General features: G+C 38.5%; 1 protein-coding gene and 1 long non-coding RNA gene across 2 annotated transcripts in view; one reads left to right on the top strand and one right to left on the bottom strand.

Moving 5' to 3' along the window:
* Window positions 1–20378, bottom strand: part of LOC136036309 (uncharacterized) — a 487034-nt gene that overhangs the window by 281726 nt on the left and 184930 nt on the right. The window lies entirely within an intron of this gene.
* Window positions 1–20378, top strand: part of LOC136036627 (uncharacterized) — a 52353-nt gene that overhangs the window by 24649 nt on the left and 7326 nt on the right. The window contains exons 2-3 of the mRNA XM_065718928.1: window positions 13030–13162; window positions 17955–18096. Of these exons, the coding sequence (XP_065575000.1) occupies window positions 13030–13162; window positions 17955–18096 (275 nt within the window). The remainder of the gene's footprint in view (window positions 1–13029; window positions 13163–17954; window positions 18097–20378) is intronic.

Here is a 20378-nt window from a genome sequence, read left to right as displayed (position 1 = left end):
TAAGGGAGTCACACTCCCGGCAGGTACAACGGCCCTTGCGACAAGAAACTCCCCTCTTCTGCTCGCTTATTAGTAAAATTTAATAATATGAACGCACTCTAGAATCCGCTATTAAGAATTATTATAGATGACGCTGTTTTGTCCCATTGTCTGTGTATATAAATAGATTGTCAGGTTTACCGACTCTTGAACATGCAACATATAATTGTCCTTGGGAAATACAATCTGTATTCAGATCTATACCTCACTATTCTAATGACTGCCCCTGAGCTTTGTTGATGGTGATTGCTAATCGAACATTCCCTGTGTCCCCGTCGTCATTTATATATCCTCCCTGTGCCCCCCGGCGTCCCCGTTGTTGTTGTTTCCCTGTGTCCGGGTCGTCATTTGTGTCCCGGTGTCCCAGTCTGTAATTTCTCTTTGAGTGTCGCGGTCGTCATTTATATTCCCTGTGTCCCGGTCTTCATTTTTGTCCCGGTGCATTGTTGATGGTGATTGCTAATCGAACACTCCTTGTGTCCCGGTCGCTTTCTCTTTGAGTGTCCCGGTCGTCATTTATATTCCCTATGTCCCGGTCGTCATTTGTTTCCCGATGTCCCGTTCTGTAATTTCGTCAGTCGACAAACGTGACGTCAGTCGACACAAAAACACGACGTCACTCGACACACAGACAACTTTTTTTTATATATATAGATAGATAGATAGATGTCTCGGTGTTCCGGTCGTCATTTGTGTCCCGATGTCCCGGTCTGTAATTTCGTCAGTCGACAAATATGACGTCAGTCGACACACAAACATGACGTCACTCGACACACAGACAACATATTTTTATATATTTAGATATTACTAGCTGTTGGTGGGGGTGCTTCGTGCCCCCCAAGCCCGCCCGCGCGCGTTAGTCGTTATGCGCCGTATTAGCTACGCGCCATTGAAGTTGTGTAATAGATTGTCAGGTTTACCGACTCTTGAACTTGCAACATATAAATGATTGCCCTTGAGCTTTGTTGATGGTGATTGCTAATCAAATATTCCCTTTGTCCCCGTCGTCATTATTATATGCCCCCCGTGCCTCTCCCGGCGTCCCCGTTGAAGTTGTGTCCCTGTGTCCCGGTCGTCATTTATATTCCCTGTGTCCCGGTCTGTAATTTCTCTTTGAGTGTCCAGGTCGTCATTAATATTCCCTCTATCCCGGTGTCCCGGTCGTCATTTGTGTTCTGGTGTCCCGGTCTGTAATTTCTGTTTGATGTGTCCCGGTCGTCATTTATATTCCCTGTGTCCCGGTGTCCCGGTCATCATTTTTGTCCCGGTGTCCCGGTCTTTAACGTGATCTTATAATGACGTCATATACGAAGCCTTGTATACTTCTAATGACGCCATATGCAAAGCCTCTTTTTACAAAAAAAAAACATACAAAAAAACAAACATGCATACAACTTGTTTTTACATATATAGACTAGCTGGGACCAGGCGGCTTCGTTGCCTGGCCCCATCTAGCTTCACGCGGCAGGCTTCTTTATATGGATTCTCATTCGTTTTTTACTATCTCTATTAGCTGCAAGCCTGGTTTCGCGTTGCTCTGATAGTTCCTCGACACGCCTTCTTTTTTTACTTTCTCTTTCAGCATCAAGTCTGGTTTCGCGTTGCTCTGGTAGTTCCTCGACACGCCTTCTTTTTTTACTTTCTCTGTCAACTGCAAGTCTGGTTTCGCGTTGCTCTCGTGGTTCCTCGACACGTCTTCGTTGACGTAAATTGGACATTCGTAATCTGGCCATTTTTCTTTGAGCCGCAAGCCTAGTTTTGCGTTGCTCCTGTGTTTCGTCCTGGTGTTGTTTTTTTCCTTTTTTTTATAGAAGACAGTGTAACAGACGGACAGACACTACATTTATATATTTATATATATATATATATATATATATATATATATATATATATATATATATATATATATATATATATATATATATATATATATATATATATATATTATATATATATATATATATATATATATATATATATATATATATATATATATATATATATATATTTATATATATTTATATATATATATACTAGCTGTTGGGGAGGCGCTTCGCACCCCCCCAACACCTAGTTGGAGGGGCGCTTCGCGCCCCCCAAGCCCCCCCCGCGCGCGTAAGTCGTTACGCGCCATATTAGTTATGCGCCATTGTAGTTGTGTCCCTGTGTCCCACCTGTGAATATAGATAGATTTATATATGTGTTTCAAACTACGTAAAAATTGCGAATAAACAACATTCTTGGCTTTCCCATTGTCTGTGCATATACAAAGCCGTATGTACTAATAATGACGTCATATGCAAATGCTCTTTTTACAAACAAACAAACATGCATCCACACAACTCGTTTTTATATAGATAGATAGATACAATACAAATTAACTGCGTAAAACTTGCGAATATACAACATTCTTCGCTGTCCAATTGTCGCTGCATATAAATACATTGTCAGGTTTACCGACTCTCGAACATGCAACGTACAATTGTCCATGGGAAAAACAATCAGTATTAAGATCTATACCACATTTTTCTAATGATTGACCTCGAGCTTTGTTAATGGTGATTGCAAATACTAATCGAATTGGGAATTGCAATCTTTTAAATTGAAAAAGCAGATCCGTTGGAATCATAGGAATGCGAGGAATAAGAACAGCCTCACCCTCATAAGGCCCTGTCAAGATTGTGGCCTCTATTAGGTTTTCCATTGTTTTTTTTCGGCAAGTCGCGTGCCATTGCAAAGCTTTGGTGAGTTGATATTTCTTAGAAGTATTATTGGTACGCCTATTTTTAGTTGTAGCACGTGTGGTGGAAACCCTGAAGGATCTATGGAATTTAAAAATTCAGATGGATAATTAACCGCTTCATTTGGTTCCAAAACTGTGTCGACTGAATTGTAAAGGACTGCCTGGTCTCGAATCTTGGTCAAAACAATATTGTTGATTTTGTGGACGTCTATATTTTTGGGTGCGAGAATCGCTCTTTCACTTAGCCATTTATTATTTTTATAATTTTTTAGAATATTCGGAAATACTTTTTCAATCAATTCATTTTTGGACGTCACTAAATTACAGAAATCAGCAGGTAGTTGTATACGTCCTGAAATTGAGTCTACTGGGAGCTTTCCGTTTCCAATTGCCAGCAATTGATCTGAAAATGTTTGACCAGAGTCATCGTTTTGCAATCGGACACGCATATTTGTAGTTAATTTTAATATTTTTACGTGTGCCCATAAGTTAGAATTTTTCAGGCAAGCATTCATTTCGTCTGCAGGAGTTGATCTAGGTATTATAGGTAATGTTTGCCTGAAATCTCCCGCAAGCAATATTAATGTGCTGCCAAAGGGTTTCGACTTCCCTCTCAAATCGTTCAAGCATTGATCCAGAGCCTCGAGCGATTTTTTGTGTGCCATTGTGCACTCATCCCAAATAATAAGTTTGCATTGCTGCAATACTTTACCCATCCCAGATGATTTGGAAATATTACACGTGGGAGTTTCTGTAGAATGCAAATTCAGAGGCAATTTCAAAGCGGAATGAGCAGTTCTTCCACCAGGCAGCAATGTTGCGGCTATTCCGGACGACGCAATTGCCAACGCTATATCATTTTTTGATCGAATTGATGCCAGAATCAGTTTTATCACAAATGTTTTACCAGTACCTCCTGGCGCATCCAAAAAGAAAATTTCTCCAACGTCGTTATGTCTTTTTGTTCCGACGTTAACTTGGAAATGTTATTTTGTACATACGACAATAGATCACTCGTACTGTAACTTTGTTCACGATCCAATTCTACACATGTCGAAACAGCAGCGATACGGTTAGGTGAAGGCATTCCCAAATGCTGAAGTGGTTTGTTTTTCCATACGTACGCACAAATCTTCTATAATAACTAAAGTGTAGTTATAAATTTCTGATGTAAAATCAAAAGTCATATCTGACGTCTCTAACTGTTTTCGATGGAGTATATCTTCGGACATTTTTGACTTATATTTTTCCCATAACTCTGTAGGAGCTGATGGAGAGCAAGTTGTTAAAATGATGCCAAACAATGCACGAATTTGACTTGGGGTTGACGTTTCGCACGCGTCATTGATGCAGTTATCCCAGTGTTGGTCATTCTCCAATAAATTCAGAGCTTGGCATGCACTACGGTAAGTGTCATGTATAGTACCGTTTACAGTTCTCAAATACTCAAAGGATGTCGGACCGGGTACATTCACCAAAAGCAGGCGTAGAAAGAAGCATTCATGTTGATTGGGGTGAACGGTGTAGAGTCTTCCTATCGTGGTATCTTTGAAGATGGTAGGTTGGCCGTCGACTAACTTACCCTGTTTTCGACGTTCAAATACTTTATTTTTAGTATTCCACGTGTAATACGAAGGCACTACAGTATACAGCAGTTTTTTTGCAAAAGAATCATTTTTGCAAAGCGAAAAAAAGCTGTTAATGTTGTATCCCTTGGATTCAGGACTCTTTGTTGCACGTTGGTTTCCGTGAAATAAACACGTTGACCATTCTGTAAATGTACCGCTAAGTGAACAACAGCTGGACTACGTTCATGTATCGGAAATGAAAGAATTCGCCAAACAGCTTCATTACTGCTTATGTATCTTCCAGCCTGATATTGTACGATTTCGTCGAAATCTTTGATTTCGGGCTGCAAGCCAAAAACTGCCATGTCACTGCCTTTGTTGACGTATCTACATATGTATTTGATTGCCTTTACGGAGTTACAGTATTCAACGTTTATGTGTGCATTAAATGTTTTTGATAATAATGGGGAATATGGAACAACCCACTGGTTATCTACTTCGATGGTGGTACCGTTACGCTTTTTTATTATTGCTGTTTTACCGCCATCTTCAGTAGATCTTCTTCTATATTGTGGGTAACCATCATTGCCAGTAATTGTGTTTGATACTAAAAGTCGAGGATATTGCTTTGTGCACCTTCCTTTGGCCATGCATGGTGAATTTTCGTTCAGTGCACCGCAAGGTCCATGTATCATATTTTTTACAATAATATCATGTAACCCCTTATCGACATTTTTATCAGGTATTTCAGCGGAAATCGCATCATCAATTTTGTACGAAGTAATTTTTTTATGTAGCCAGATTAGTATATGTGCGTGTGGCAAACCTCGTTTTTGCCATTCCACTGAGTACATCCAGCATCGCACTGACCCAAACACTTCAAGTTTTACTATGTAGTTTATCAGTGATTTCAACTTTTTCCGGAAGACACGGGCCGTAATGTCATGCCTATAAACCGCCGATTGTCCTTGAAGTAAAAGCTGCAGTATCTCGTCCCAAGATTGATTACATGTAAATGTAATAAATAAATCTGGACGACCATAGAGACGAACATACGCAATAGCATCTTGAGCATATTCATGCATATGACGGGGACTGCCAGCATATGACGAAGGTAAAATTGTTAATCTTCCAACGTTTGTGGTATTACCGTCATTTATAACTGCATCTCGCAAATGAATGTATTGTTCAGAGCGGAGCTTGGTCTGATTCAGGCGGATATATAGAAAATATAATTTTCTTCATCCTGCCGAATCATTATTCTATAGGAATAATAATGCATTGCACTGCATTCCTTATTCATTTCTTTGTTAGTGGCTGGATTCATCAATTTAATATTAAAGTGATAGCCGTCGGCTCCATCCCAAAAAATGATAGGATATTGTAGGGCATCGTAGCATCGATGAGTTTCAGCAATTCTTAACAACCGATCGCTTCGCTTATGAAGAATAATATCTCGAGGTAAAAACTGATCACCGACCATAACGATTGCCACTTTGTCGATAGTTGGAGCATTGTATCTACGCACATGTTGGCCAGGAGGCGTTTTGTCAGCGGAAATAACAATTTTATGCGTATCAGTAGGCATCAAATCGATGGCTGTTTTGAACAGACGCACTAAATTATTATTTTCGTGGAAAAGATGTTGCAATTGGGAAACGATTGTCCTTTCAACGTTGGGAGAAATTTCGCAACGTGCTTTCAATTCATAATTTCTATCACTGATGAAGTACAATTGTAAAAATTTATGATTCTCGCCTGAGAATGGTAGAAGGGACCCTGCTCTATGATAAATTTGCCCTTTTACTTTGAAAGTAGACATAAATTGATCTGGATTTTCGATTTGGGCTCCAAACGACGTCATTTGGAAACATGAGTTGTATTTTCTGATTTTTGACAAAAAACGCTTAGATTCTGACGTAGTTCCAGTAAGGAAAGTCTTGAATGGCTCTGGTGGTGCAGCCAATAGAGGAAGTTTAACTTTTCCTGAGGCGCAACACATTCTCATTGTTTCACCATTGAATTTCAAGGCCTTGCAATAGGGACAAATTTTAGACATTGTCCCGATTTGAACACATCTACTCAAGCTATAATCATCGACTGGGTTGTACCTGAATGCCAGGCGATAACTTTCAGGTTGCTCTGATTCCTCGGCACGCTTTCTATTCTTACTTTCTCTATCAGGCGCAAGCCTGATTTCTTGCTGTTCTTGTGATTCCTCGGCACGCTTTCTTTTCTTACTTTCTCTATCAGCAGCAAGCCTGATTTCTTGCTGTTCTTGTAATTCCTCGGCACGCCTTCTTTTTTCACTTTCTCTTTTAGCAGCAAGTCTGCTTCCGCTTTGCTCTGGTAGTTCCTCGGCACGCTTTCTGTTCTTTCTTTCTCTATCAGCCTCAAGCCTGTTTCCTTGCTGTTCTTTTGATTCCTCGGCACGCTTTCTGTTCTTTCTTTCTCTATCAGCCTCAAGCCTGTTTCCTTGCTGTTCTTTTGATTCCTCGGCACGCTTTCTGTTCTTTCTTTCTCTATCAGCCTCAAGCCTGTTTCCTTGCTATTATTTTGATTCCTCGGCACGCTTTCTTTTCTGACTTTCTCTATCGGCAGCAAGTTTTTTGGCATAGACTCTTTGAGCATCTTCATCGGCTTTTACCATTGTAAGTTCATCAGTCATTTTAAACTTAAACATTAGTAGATTTCTACGTGAACATATGTCTTAAATATCTTGAATGACGTCACTGTCAAAGCAAAAATGATATTTTTATATATATAGATGACGTCACCGTCAAAGCAAAAATGACGACAACTAACTTCATGACGTCAGTCAACACAGAAACATGACGTCACCTGACAGACAGACAGACACACAGACAGACAACTTATTTTTATATATATAGATATATATATATATATATATATATATATATATATATATATATATATATATATATATTATATATATATATATATATATATATATATATATATATATATATATATATATATATATATGTATAATAATATATAATATATATAAATAGATTGTGATGTTTGTCCCAAAAAAGAATAAGGACCCTCAATCTTGTGACTCTTATCGTCCAATTACAGTTTCTTCAGTTATTGCCAAATTATTTGAAAAAATTCTTCTTTCAAAATTTCCAATAAGTATGATCATTGGTATTGGGAATGCATATTCAGTTTTCGTGTCTATTTTGGAGACGTATGAGAGTACGAAGAAACCTTTATTTGTTTTTGCAATATATACTTCTAAAGTGTTTGATTCGATCCTACACTCCCAAGCTATTTTAGCACTTTTGAGGAGTGGGGTAAACCTATTCATTTATGCCTCCCTGTGGTAATAGTATCAAAACTCGTCTATACGCGTCCACGTCGAAAATCTTTATAGCAACCGAATTTCTGTGCATCTCGGAGCAAAACAAGGCTCAGTGTTAAGTCTTGCAATATTTAACAATGTCATCCGCTGCGCAACCCACTGAATGTTGCATTTTCCTATCGAGCTATCCATTTACGCAAGTCGTTTTTCATATGCAGATGACATTCTTCTGCTGTCTGTTAATTTGCAAGCACTGCAGGCTGCTGTGAACAGCCTTTATGTGGGGTTGTTTGACATTGGGCTGTCAGTTGCTTCTGCTAAAACTGAATTTCTTGTTTTTGGTTTTCATCACCCTCCCAGTTCAAAAATTCAGGTTGGTCCTGATTAAATTTTTGCCAGGGCGTCTCTTAAGTACCTTGAACTTGCATTCGGGACCTCATTTCAGCCAACAAGGTCACTAACAATAAATGTTTTGAGAGAGAAGCCAAAACAGTCCTATGGACGTTTTTCTCGAGTCAAAGGTCAATTTTACAAAAAAAAAAAAAACGCTTGATTGGCTTTATAACTCGTTTTTGCTCCCCATGTATTTTTCCAGTGCCATTATGGAAGTTTTTTACCACGTCAGAACTTCAATGAATTTGTTCTGTCTTTTTCAAATTTTGTAAGTTTTCTTCTTGTTTCTATTTGGTCCTGTAACAATTATATTTCTAAACGTTGCGAAGTTTTTGAGATATTTGATAAGATTCATGTTTTAGAAGGCAGATTCAGACAGCGGAGTCAGTCGTAGATTTTCTGTTGGGGTGTATTAATCGGTGTTTTTTTTAGTGTTTGTGATGATGAGGGTTTTTATTATATATATTTCTTTTTCCATTAAAATGAAAAACGGATTTGGTAAACCCACCATACAAAAAAAAGGAAAAGACGGAGGAATAAACAAAAGAAAAAAACATAAAAAAGAATAAATACACACTAAGTGCGAAGATAAACACTTAAAAAACACAACAAATATATCTTAACTACTGGGCCAGTACCAACGAACAAGGATGGTTTAACTTCGTCAAACGGGAATTATAAGCACGAATTTCTTTTTCAACAGCTCTAATGGGCTCAGCAATGCTGAATTTTTTAACGAGATTAGAGTTGTGGGTCCAAGGATGAAAACCTAAAAGATATTTTGCGAACCGGAAGAAAACTGAACAAATTTTGGCTTTTCAGATTTTTTGAGCATTTTGCAAACGGTGTTATGTACAGATAGTGTGGTAGAGCGACAGAGTTGAAAAGTTTCGAAAAAAGACAGCAGTTGGAGCGTAACTTGTTTTTCACAACAGAAGCATATGATAACTCAATTATATGTTCCATTTGAGCAATTAATAGGTGTCGCGTGTGCATAACTGACGAAATAATGGGAAGACCGAGGTAGGTGATATGATCTACCTGCCTAATCCTACTATTTCTGAGAGGAATATTCCCAGGTGACACTTGCTTCCAATTGAAGAATGCAATTTCGGACTTTTCAGCATTGAGCCAAAGACCTAGTTTTGTACATTCAGATTTTAGTGTTGTGAAAGTCTCGCTTATTCGCTGGATAGTGCTGCTCAAATTCAGAATGTCGTCTGCATAACATACAAGAGATAAATCAAGACTGGCAAAGATGAAAGATTTGGCACCTTTTTCGACGTTGACAAAAATATCAGGGGTTGGAGCGTAGACTTGAGAGCCGTCATCTTTAGATAATGGAAGAAGTATAAGGCGAACTTTAAGACGAGAATACATGTCTCGAAGGGCCCTGATATATGAAGGGCTCACTCCGTGTTTTGCTTTATGGAGTAGCATAGTGGCATGAATAATAGAATCGAACGCTTTACGAACATCGTACCTGGCTAATACGGGGGTTTCACCTGATGAATCAGCATCGATCAATGCGTTCGCGACAACCGATAAAGCGTGGGCACAAATGAGACGTGGCTGGAATCCAAATTGGTAAGGTGCATAGTATTTTGCGTTCAGAGGGTCAATGAACAGAACTTCGAAAAACTTACAGAAGGTAGTAGCCACCTTTATAGGGCGAAAAGACGAATACTGGATGGCGAGTTTACCTTTCTTTGGAATTAGAATGAGATCTCTAATCGAGAAAGAAGAAGGTACAACTCCTTGGAAAACAATCATCTGCATCAAAAGAGCAGTATTGTTTACCAGTTGCTCGCTTCCATGTAGAATGTGAAGAGCGCTCACTTTATTGATGCCAGAAGATTTCTTACGTTTTATGCGTTGGACTGCTCGTTGTACATAATCAACCGAAACAACAAAATTGTCGGTAGGACAACTAGACAGAAGTTGACGCAGCTTATCTTCATATTAGGACTGTTCAGCGGCATCTGGCAGGGAGAATTCAGCAGAGAAGTACGAATTCCACTCGGAATTAGCAATATCTTGGGCAGATAGGCGGGCGCTAGGAGGATCTCTTGATACATTTTTCCAGAAGGAAGGTTGGGATAGAGAAGCTTGCTGAGACGTCTCTTCAACTATCTGGTTCGTTTGGATAGATAGTTCTCTTGCAAACTTTCTTTTGGTAGAAAGACGAATGTCAGAAACCCATGCAGAGCGAGGAAGGTCACACTAGAGCCACAAATGGTACCAAAATTTGGAATTTCTTCAAGCCTCAGCTGGGATGGGATTACTGGACCAATGTTTTTTGACACCCCGAAGTATTAGTTTAAGAGGTATAGCAACTTTTTCTATGCATCGCAGGGCATGGCTAATTTGTGCAGGATAGATATCTAGCAAAATCTGTACTTCACTTGCATCAGCTTGCGGATTTCTCATGAGCAGCTGAAACAGAACATAAATTTATGTAGGACAGAATTAGTAACTGTTGTGAAAAGTTCACCTTGGGATGTTTTTCCGATCCCTGTAGAGACGGGCCTGTGGCTGGTGTGGTTGTGGAGCGGGAGTAGACTGAGCAGAAGGACAAGAAATAGATGCAGGTATTGGAAGGTGGTCTGATAGTTGAAAGTCAGTAACGACGTGAACAGGTGCCACTAGAAGATTTGTAGTCAAGGTTCGAAACGTGACTCGAATGGTGTGTGTAAGTGTAATCGAGATCTTACAGCACGACCCTAATCCAATCGTCAAAAATACCTGACAAAATAGAAGTGCGCAATAACGAGGCATCAGTTAAATTACAGTTGAAATCCTCCTATAATAATACAACACTTATGTAACTGGCGAATTCTTGAAAGGCAAGACCCTAGTTTCTCACAAGCAGAAGTAAATAAAAATTCCTGTCGGTCATTGAGGTAAACTGTACGGAGATAAACGTTTTCAATAACATGCTTTTCTACACGGACTGCAACAAAACATCACATGAATCAAAAATACACGACCGGCACGAGGTCCTAACAAGCATCGCAATACCACCCAAGGGGCGACCCTTGGAATTGGATTGTTTAGTGGGCACCGAGTAGCTAGCAAAATATTGTCAATTTTCTGAAGACCAAAACTATGACTCGTCAAGAAATCTTCTTGCAAGTACAATGCGTCCCAGTTCGAAAGCAAACCTTTTATCACAGGAAGTTTGACTCCACGAAAGTGCAGTTTGTGCAGTAGTAGAGAGATCTAAATCATACCGTAAGATTTGCTAGTTGACTATTGTTATCGGGACACTTTACACTGTAACAAGTATGGCTGGCAACTTTACATTCTGGACAAAACATTTTTTCCGAACACGGAGAGGCACTGTTAGAGGTGTTATCGCATGATACACAGCGAAAGCAGAGGGCCTGATTGGAGTATTGGGAGGCCAGCTGCCCGGTTATATGACACGAGAACCAACGCTTTAGGAGATATACAAATGTTTTTGCGGAAAGCTTTTCCTAGCCAACTTTCAAGAACTGATCCAAGTTTTGACTCGACTCAAAGTAGATTTTGAACACTCGGGACTTTCTGCACTATCTTCGTCCTTTGTATGTTTCACACATCGTCTCTGAATGTTCAGCTCCTAATTCGAAAACTCTTTAGCACTGATAATAGTACCCTGATTAAAAAAACTCACAGCTTTTCCGATAATTAGATTAATTTTCGTACCATCAAGCTTGGATCTGGCGACAAAGTTCAGCTACAGACTTAAAATAATCTTCCTATTTTTATCGGTCATTACACAACCTAAATATCATAATTAGTCACTACTCCTTTAGGGAGCAAGTCTTGCGACTTGCTGGTTTTGGGCATTTACTAATGAATTTACGGTTCAATATAGGTATAAATTACCTTTGATAATGTCTTTTATCCTTGTAAAAATATCAACACAAGTAAGCTATGCACAACAATTATTCGTATAGATGGTGTTCAATCTATAGATGTGTATACATTTTCTAGTTATTCGCCAAAGTAGTCTACAAGAAAGTTCTAGAGTGGGTCCAGAAGGGCTCCGTTATTTTGCCTCCAGAGAAGCCCCCAGGAAGATTCTTCCCATATGCAAAATTTAGTGGCCAAAAGAAAATTCAGACAAGTATAAAGAATGAAAAAAGAGGGATTTTGAAATATTTCACCTGTATTCCAAAACTCATGTAGAATAGATGGTGCAAAATATCATAAAGGATTCATCTTAAAATTAACCGAGTCCTTTACCTATAATGAGTTTTTACGAGTAATTAACTGTAGTCCGTATACCCTCGTACAAATTCTGGAATTGGAATTTGATTTTAGAATTATCAACTTGGTGAAAGTGATGAGAGACTTGAGAGCCATGGCTAATTAGAGTAAAGCCAAGACAGATATTTATATTCTAATTCTACTGCTTTTAAATCTTATTTTCGTATTTTTAGGAGCTGAGGGTTAAGTTATCATAGTGGACTAAGATTAAGGTTAAAGAAATAAATTTGCTTGTTTATTCTAAATAAGGAGTTCTGTTCATCTAAAATTTTCTTTGTTCTGACTTGGAGTTTGACCAAAGCGAGTTATTAGCATACCAACCTGTTAATGGTATAGTAAGCTACACCGCCTGAAAACTAAGTCTGTATCCTTTTGTAACCCTCTCCCTCCCCCTCCCCGAAAAAAACAATTCTGGATACGGCCCCTCTGAAAACCATAAGGATTATCAGAAAAGTGTATGAGAGTTACCTCTAATAGTGGAATAAGTTTTAAGCATTAATCATTTAGGCAAAATCAAATTTGTTTGCAAAGACACACATATTCACTTGGTTGCTGTTGTTCAACAAAGACTTAACGTTTTGTTTTGGCTTTTCTTTAAAAAGAGAAAAATACTATAGTACATTATTGTAGGCTTTTTTTCTTCTTTTTTTAGCCAGAAGCAATTTGATTCGAAGCATCGAAATGAATATTTTATTTTGCAGAAACAAGCGTTGGCTGAAGTCGAGTATTTTACCTGTCCTTATAATGCGAAGCACATTGTCCCAGTTCCTGAGTCAAATATTCACCTGGCAAATTGCAGTGAGAAGGCAAGCAACATGATTCATATAACTCACTGTAAGTTGGACACTTTTTTCAAATAGCAGCTAAGAATCTCTGTTTTATCAAAGTAGTTGAAAGCCTGAGAAATATACTTTCAGGGGTAAGTTACAGTGCACATGATAATATCATGTGCACTAACAGCATAATGCCTGTCAGATAGGCATTATGCTAGGTACAATAGGCTTTTTATAATCAGATTGACAAATTGCTTAAATAGTCTGTTTAAAAACTGAGGTTTTGTGGATAAATTTATTAAAAGATGAAGTTTTTGTGCTTTATCGAAATCAGGATTTTAAGATCAGCATGATCGGTGGCAAAATGTCAAATGATAAGCCCTCTGTCTCCAGTTGTGTTCTCTGTTTTCAATTTAGTTTTTACATATTTGGGAATCTCGGGAATTTGTGTGTCTGTTAAGTGTATTTTTGATTGAGTTGACCTGCGCTCTGTTTTATCTTGTATTGATATGTCGTGTAATTTTGCAACTGTATCATCAGGGGTGAAGTGTAGGCTTAAAACCTAACCTATCTTAGGGTGGCACCGAAAGTATCCGCGGCCTCCTCCCCCCTAGCTTGTGTGCCATTCGACTTTCAACCTTATCTCCCTACATACGCGATGCAGAGCGGTACATCCCAGGAATCCATCCCTCAGAACAATCTTCCGCCCCAGGTACTTACGCATGATCAATCAACCCAACCCCCCAAAATCACGGCTCGGTTCAGACCATCCCCATACCCCTCTTACTCATATTCCTCCTTAAAATCCACTTCCTTTTGACTCCGTTCGTCTCCGTGCGTCCTAGAAGTTATCGACTGGTTCCGGGCTCCACCTGTTGTTTGCCGAAATAAACCCGACCGCTCCCCTCAAAGACACCCTTCACCGTACTTCCCTCTCCCAGCATCATCTTGCCTTACCATTCCGAATTTTCTGATAAAAGATATAGTTTCCCCTGTTTAATGGAAGAAAATTTTAAAAAAGAGGAAAATTTTACCCACGGCTCTCAATTTGCCCCAACTTTTAAAATTGAACCTCTTCCCCTTCCACTTCAAAGCCGGTTTATTAGTCTCGTGGTCCAGAGGGGTGAGTTCGAGTCTTACGACAAACCTTCCCACAATACCTTCAAACCTTCCCGAATGGTAACATTTCACTTTTAGGTGATGTTCTTCCCACTACCAGCATTAACTTTAATGCTTACACCCCGCCAAAGTTGCCTCAGAAAAAAGTTTTTGGAAAAAATCCGTTGTTAAAGAGTTTGATAAAAAAAAATGTTGAAAATTTCTCTGTTTTTCTCCTTACGAATGCCGAAATTTTGAATTCTAAAAAGTTAATTCAGTTAGAAGCGACAGCCAAATTGAACCATATATTTATAATTGTGGTTACTGAAGTTCAGGCTCAAAATCCAGATCTCCTCAAAATGACTGGTTTTCATGATTGTATAAATCTTCGCCCGGCTGAACACCCACTGCAGAAAGAAGGAGGAGAAGGTATGATTTTTGCAAAGGATTGGCTCTCTTCTACTCGTATCCATATGCCTGGACTAGGTGATAGCGATGAAATCATTTGGATATCTACTAAGCCCAAATGCCTGCCTGCCTCGGCCTTACACTAATTTAATCATTTGTTCATTTTATTATTCGCCCGGACAGCATGCTTATTCTCTTCGTAATTTTTATGATAGACTACAAGCAAGTCTTGACTTTGTGACGACAAAGATACCCAAATGTCGCCATTTTTATAGCAGGAGACGCAAACGAAATAAGTCTTAATTATCTGTGCAAAGATCACAAGCTTAAGCAAATTGTTGATTTCCCTACTACAAAAGGTGGAACCAGTTTGGATGTTATTTGAGCCAACCTTAAAACCTTTTACAATACTCCTACTACCCCTCCCCCTCCCCTTGGTGGTAGCTATCATTTCATGCTACAATTGAAAGCACTGCTAGTTTCTAAAACACATTACTCAGTCTTTGAATTTTCGTACCGGCCAATAACCAGTCAAGGTCTTCTTGATTTTGGATCTTGGATTACGTTTGAGAGTTGGGATGATGTTGTGTCCTGTGTAAATCTTAATTCATGGGTTAGTTTGTTTTAAACAAAATTAATGACAAATTCCCAAAACATTTTCCCAGAGGTTACCAACAAGGTATGTTCCTTAGATAAATTCTATATTAATGAAAAAATGAAAGGACTAATCTATCTGAAACAAAAACTTTTTCGCCTTGGAAAGAAAGATGATGCCTTAATCCTCCATAAACAAATAAAGAAAAATACGTCGTGCTGCTTCTCGTTATGGTAAGAATAAATTAAATTGCTTAAAACAGAGCAAACATCAGCAATTGTTAAAGAAAGTAAAAGAAATAGGGGGTCGCTTGTGTAAGAGCCATGATTTTCTTCTGGATGACCCGCCTGAACAGACAGCCAATGAGCTTAATAAACACCTAGCTAGTATTGTGTAAACGTTCTATCCTCTCTCTGGAAATCATCTAATCTCTGAAACTCCAAAAGACAAAATCCCAGAAATTTCAGCAAAGTAAATAATAGGAAAAATACACAGACTGAAAAAAAATTGTGTTTGCCCCATTGATATCCCAATTGATTTAATTAAAGCATTCCCTGGTAAAGTATCAACACCCCTTGTTGGTATTTTTAATGATGTTTAAAATCGAAAAAAGGGAGGCCTGAATGATTTTATTGTAGTACGACTAATCACCTTGACCCCAGTTTTCTCAAAAAAAGGACGAAAGTTTCTTAGCTAATTGGTTAAAGGCAGGGATTCTTGAACCTATTGATTTACAACAGTTTGGAAACCTTAAAGAGACATCTACTTGACACTACCTTGTTAGTCTTCCTGACACCATTTTTAAAAACCTTTAAAACACTGATACTTGGCTGAATCTTTTATTAATTAATCTCCAGAAAGTGTTTGACCTGATTGACCACAATATCCTTGTGAATAAACTGCTGACTGAGTCCCTTTTTAGGTAAAATTGTTGCCTTCTTTTTTAAAAATCGTTTTCAAGTGCTTAAATATAAAAATGTTCATTCCGATCCCCTTCCTATTTTTTGTGGGGTCTATCAGGGAACCCTGATGGGTCCTATTTTATTTCTTATAATGGTTAATAGCCTCATGACTGACCACACAGAGCGATGGAAGTAGGTGGACGACCTTTTAAACTCCCTGAAGTACCTCATTAGGACTTCATTTGGAGCAGATTCCCGCCAGGATATTCAATCTATATTTATGGAGGTACATAGTGGGCCCTTGACCTTTTTAATGCCCTCTCCCTCCTCCAAGTCCTTGGAACAGTTTACCATTCAGTACTCACACCTTCCCATCTTCGACTTTCAAATGGAAGAGTAGGCATGTTGCAGCTTGTATAAATTGAAACGTGTAATGATTTTCAATCTGTATAGTCTGACGCACTAAGTTTGGCCTTGGTCCCTCGAATTTCCCTCTCCTTTCTTGTCATCAGCCTTTTAGTAGAAAAGTAGACTTGATGTAGTCTATTTGAAGCGGTACCATAGAATAGTGTTCGATCTGGTGGACCTTGTCCACCTGATAGACTTTATCTTTGATAAAGTGAAACCTTGTGTTTGTCCTTTTCTTCGACCTCAAACACGTACAAAATGTATGGGGAAAGTAATTTTAGACCGAGAGAACACAGATATTGGATGTCCAGAGGTGTCCACAACTTCTGAGCATCACCTTCTTTCCGCACTTATGGGGTTGCAGACACTTGTGATTTGATAGAAGGGCAGTATAGCCAAGGAGACGTGAATCGAGGAACCACACACAGTTGAACTTCACGGGTCATTTGGTAGTCGGCTTCAAAGTGTCCCTGTTAGAATTTCCTCTTGAAGGGTGGCTTGTAGTTTAAAGTCGTAAGATTTATTCGTCTTCAAGATGATAGGTTGTGCTTGTGCTAACAGATCTACCTTTCATTTGCTTCCAAAAAAATTTTCTAGAAGAATTTTTTCTTCGCGCAAATGGCTATTGAACGATTATGAACAATAATACAACGCAAAGAGTTTGTTTCGAAATTATTAGTAAAGTGTTTAAATCACTCAGTGATGGAGATAGAATCAAACAATTTTTAGAATCAAATGCATAGAAAACAATTAATGGATGTTATGTTTTAAGGCAAAGCTACGTACCCTTAGCTTGTATTTGCTTAAGTTACAGAAACAACAACATAGATTGTATTAAGTATTGTGTTTTCCGACACAATGATAAAGTGTAAGCTTTTAACATGGTTAGTTTTAAAACTAAAAACATTGATTGGGTGTTAGAAAATAGAGAATAAATTATTCATGAGACGTGCCACTATTATTGACGTGTACTTAATAGATTGCGAAGAAATAAAATAAAAGTATTGGTCAAAGAGAATGGATAGCCTCCAAGGATGGAAACTGGCACTAGTGTCGAAAAAAAAATCAGTGTAATAATTAGGAAATTAATGAAATTGGCAAAACGAGTGTGGTAATAAGTATCTGATCTCAGTTTCTGGATAAGAAAAACAATTACGAAGCTTGAAAAAAATGCCAAACACTAGATGGTCTTGTTGATTTTAAACCACCACTAACACCAGTTCCCGCTCTTGTCACTCACTCATAATCTTTGGTGTTGGTAAGAAAGGAAAGCCTTTCATTCGGTAGTGGCGGTGCATTCGGTAGTTGTGATTTCATTTGAAGAGCTTTAGCTCGTTTACTTCATAAAAAGAGAACAGGGGTAAGCAATTCAGCAATTAAAAAGTTATTTTACAGCTATTATTAAAGTGTGCTTGCACAGTTTTATAAATGTATTCTTTTAGGCGAAGAAATATTGCGGAAACGAAAACATGGTGACATCAATACCCCAGGACCACTTGTTAGCAAAAGCTTGTATGAGGCTTTTTGTGAAGGTGAAGATGCTGAAGAAGAAGTAGGTAGAAGACAGGATGTTGTTACTTATGAGTAAGGTCAATTATATTCATTTTTTGTCTTGGTTGACGCAGATCTGATGAAGGGCGTTACTAGCGAAAATGTGGGGGGTAGGGGGAACAAGGGATTTTACTGACTGGCTGGTCATTTCTACCGACTGTTTTTTTTTTCAATAATTAGCATAATGTACGTTTCGAATACAAAACCTGGGAGCATAGCTTAGTCCAAAGAATCAACAAAGACTTGCATAGCCTAAAGAAGATTAGCCTATTAGTTCAGTATCTTGTAAGAGGCATTACAACTAGCTGGTGTTCTAGCGGAGAAAGGAGTAATACAAGAGGAATAAAGCGATAATATCATTTATATACAAACAGAACTCAGAAGTGAGAAACTGACAATTTCAATTAAATATACGGATTAAACACAGAAAGAAGAAAATGCAACTGTAAAACTTCCATTAAAAAGTCAAATGTCTTGATTTGGCTATCTCGAACCATATCATGACGTGGTGGTCGAAGCAGTTATCGTCCGTCGTTGTACATAAATGTGTCATGACCTGTTTCACTTTGCTGAAACTTCTTTCACCATAACTAAAGATGGTGATGATGTCAAGGAAGGGGCAAATTAATTTCGCACAGTTTTCTCTCAGCCATCCGTTTAATTCCGCAGATTTTTCAAAATTGTAGAGGTATAAATGTACATCTTCATTTTCTTTCATTGGTTGAACGTTTATTGCATGTATTAAATCTACTGTAGATCTTTGAGGTTCTTGGGAATGTCTCCCTGTGATCATTTCCATTAGTTATTTTCTTTCCTTAATTTTTTCTCTATCTGCCTCTTCCTTTTGTTCTGTGGCTATTCTTTCAGCCTCCTTCTTTTGTTCCCTGGCTATTCTTTCAGCCTCTTCCTTTTTTCTTTGGCGTTCTATCTGTCTCTCTTTCTTTTCTATCTTCCTCATCCTTTCGTTCCCTAGCTACTCTTTCTTCCTTCATTAAATTTAATATATTGTGTCATATCTACATGACTGCTTTTTCGTGACCCCCTGCTGGACATGAGCTCCTACTACTCCTGTTGCTGTGTCTACTTTGGTTCCTTCTGTCATTATATCCTCTTAATTCGTTTTCTGAGTCTGTTCGTTCTCGGTCTATATTTTTTCTTACAGACAACTCCCCTTCATTTTGCATGGCATCTGAGGGGTGAGTTGGTCTTGTTTTCTGCGTATTTTCATATAATAATTTTTTTGTGTATTACCGCTTCTGTTTTGATTTCTTGCTTTCTCATATTACCGGGTGTACTCCTTCCCGATTGTATTCTTTTTACTCCCATTTCTGTTTCTCTATCTGGGTCTCCCCGATCTGGAAACAATTCCTTTTGAGTTTCCAGCCTATTCTTTTCGCCTTCTACGGTTCTTACTGGAGATCGTTCTATTTTTGAGCTTATTGGGAAGATCCCCCGTTGTACGTGTCAGAACTGTCTATTTTACTCCCTGAAATATATAGGGTTCCTCTTGATGGTGAATTCCCTCAGTTACTTTTAGCGGGAGTCGCATGTAAATGTGAACCTGAAAAGGATTTTTCTGGTTCACCGCGGTAGCTTTTCTCGAACTAATATCTAATTATGTGAACTGTTTCTTTTCTCGACCTTGTGTTCATCTTATCGCTGTCTGACATTATTTCAAAATTTAGCTAATAACTATTATTTCAGTTCACATGTAAATTCCTTCTCAAATGGTCCAATTACCATCCGGTTATATCTCTTGATAAATTTCTACGTCTCAATTTGCTGATGATTTTCGCAAGCTAATTAGTTGCGTGATGTATTGATTCGTAAAATTTTATTATATTCCAACTAGTCTGCATCTATTCAGACTTACGTAATATTTTAATTGATTCCGTATTTTCCGGAAATTTTTTATATGTGATCACAGTAGGCTACTGTGTAGGCTAAATTAAGTCGTGTCTTGGGAAAACGCGGATTCTTTTAGCTATCTCCTGATAACTTTCCGTATTTGGCTGCCACCACTGTCCGTACTGAATGTGATGGGGCTACCAGCTACTTGATTTCTCTAATGCCACACCAGTGTCACTGGCGGTGTCGTTAGAATATGGTAACGTGATCGAACGATTGAAAGGACCAGAGGTGCCACCACTTGTGTCACCACTAATATCTCTAGTTATCTCTTTGGAGGGTAAACGGACCTCCTATCGATATACTAATGACAGTATTTCTCGCGAACTCTTTTTCTACCCTGCCTGGGATCGGGAAAAATTATCTTAAACGGTTGTAGAACATAACTCACTTGTATTCTCCCAAAG

This window comes from Artemia franciscana, chromosome 15 (genome assembly GCF_032884065.1).
Source record: "Artemia franciscana chromosome 15, ASM3288406v1, whole genome shotgun sequence".
NCBI classification, from domain to species: Eukaryota; Metazoa; Arthropoda; class Branchiopoda; order Anostraca; family Artemiidae; genus Artemia; species Artemia franciscana.
The sequence above is the reverse complement of the archived record's forward strand: the minus strand, read 5'-3'. Positions and strand labels throughout refer to the sequence as shown.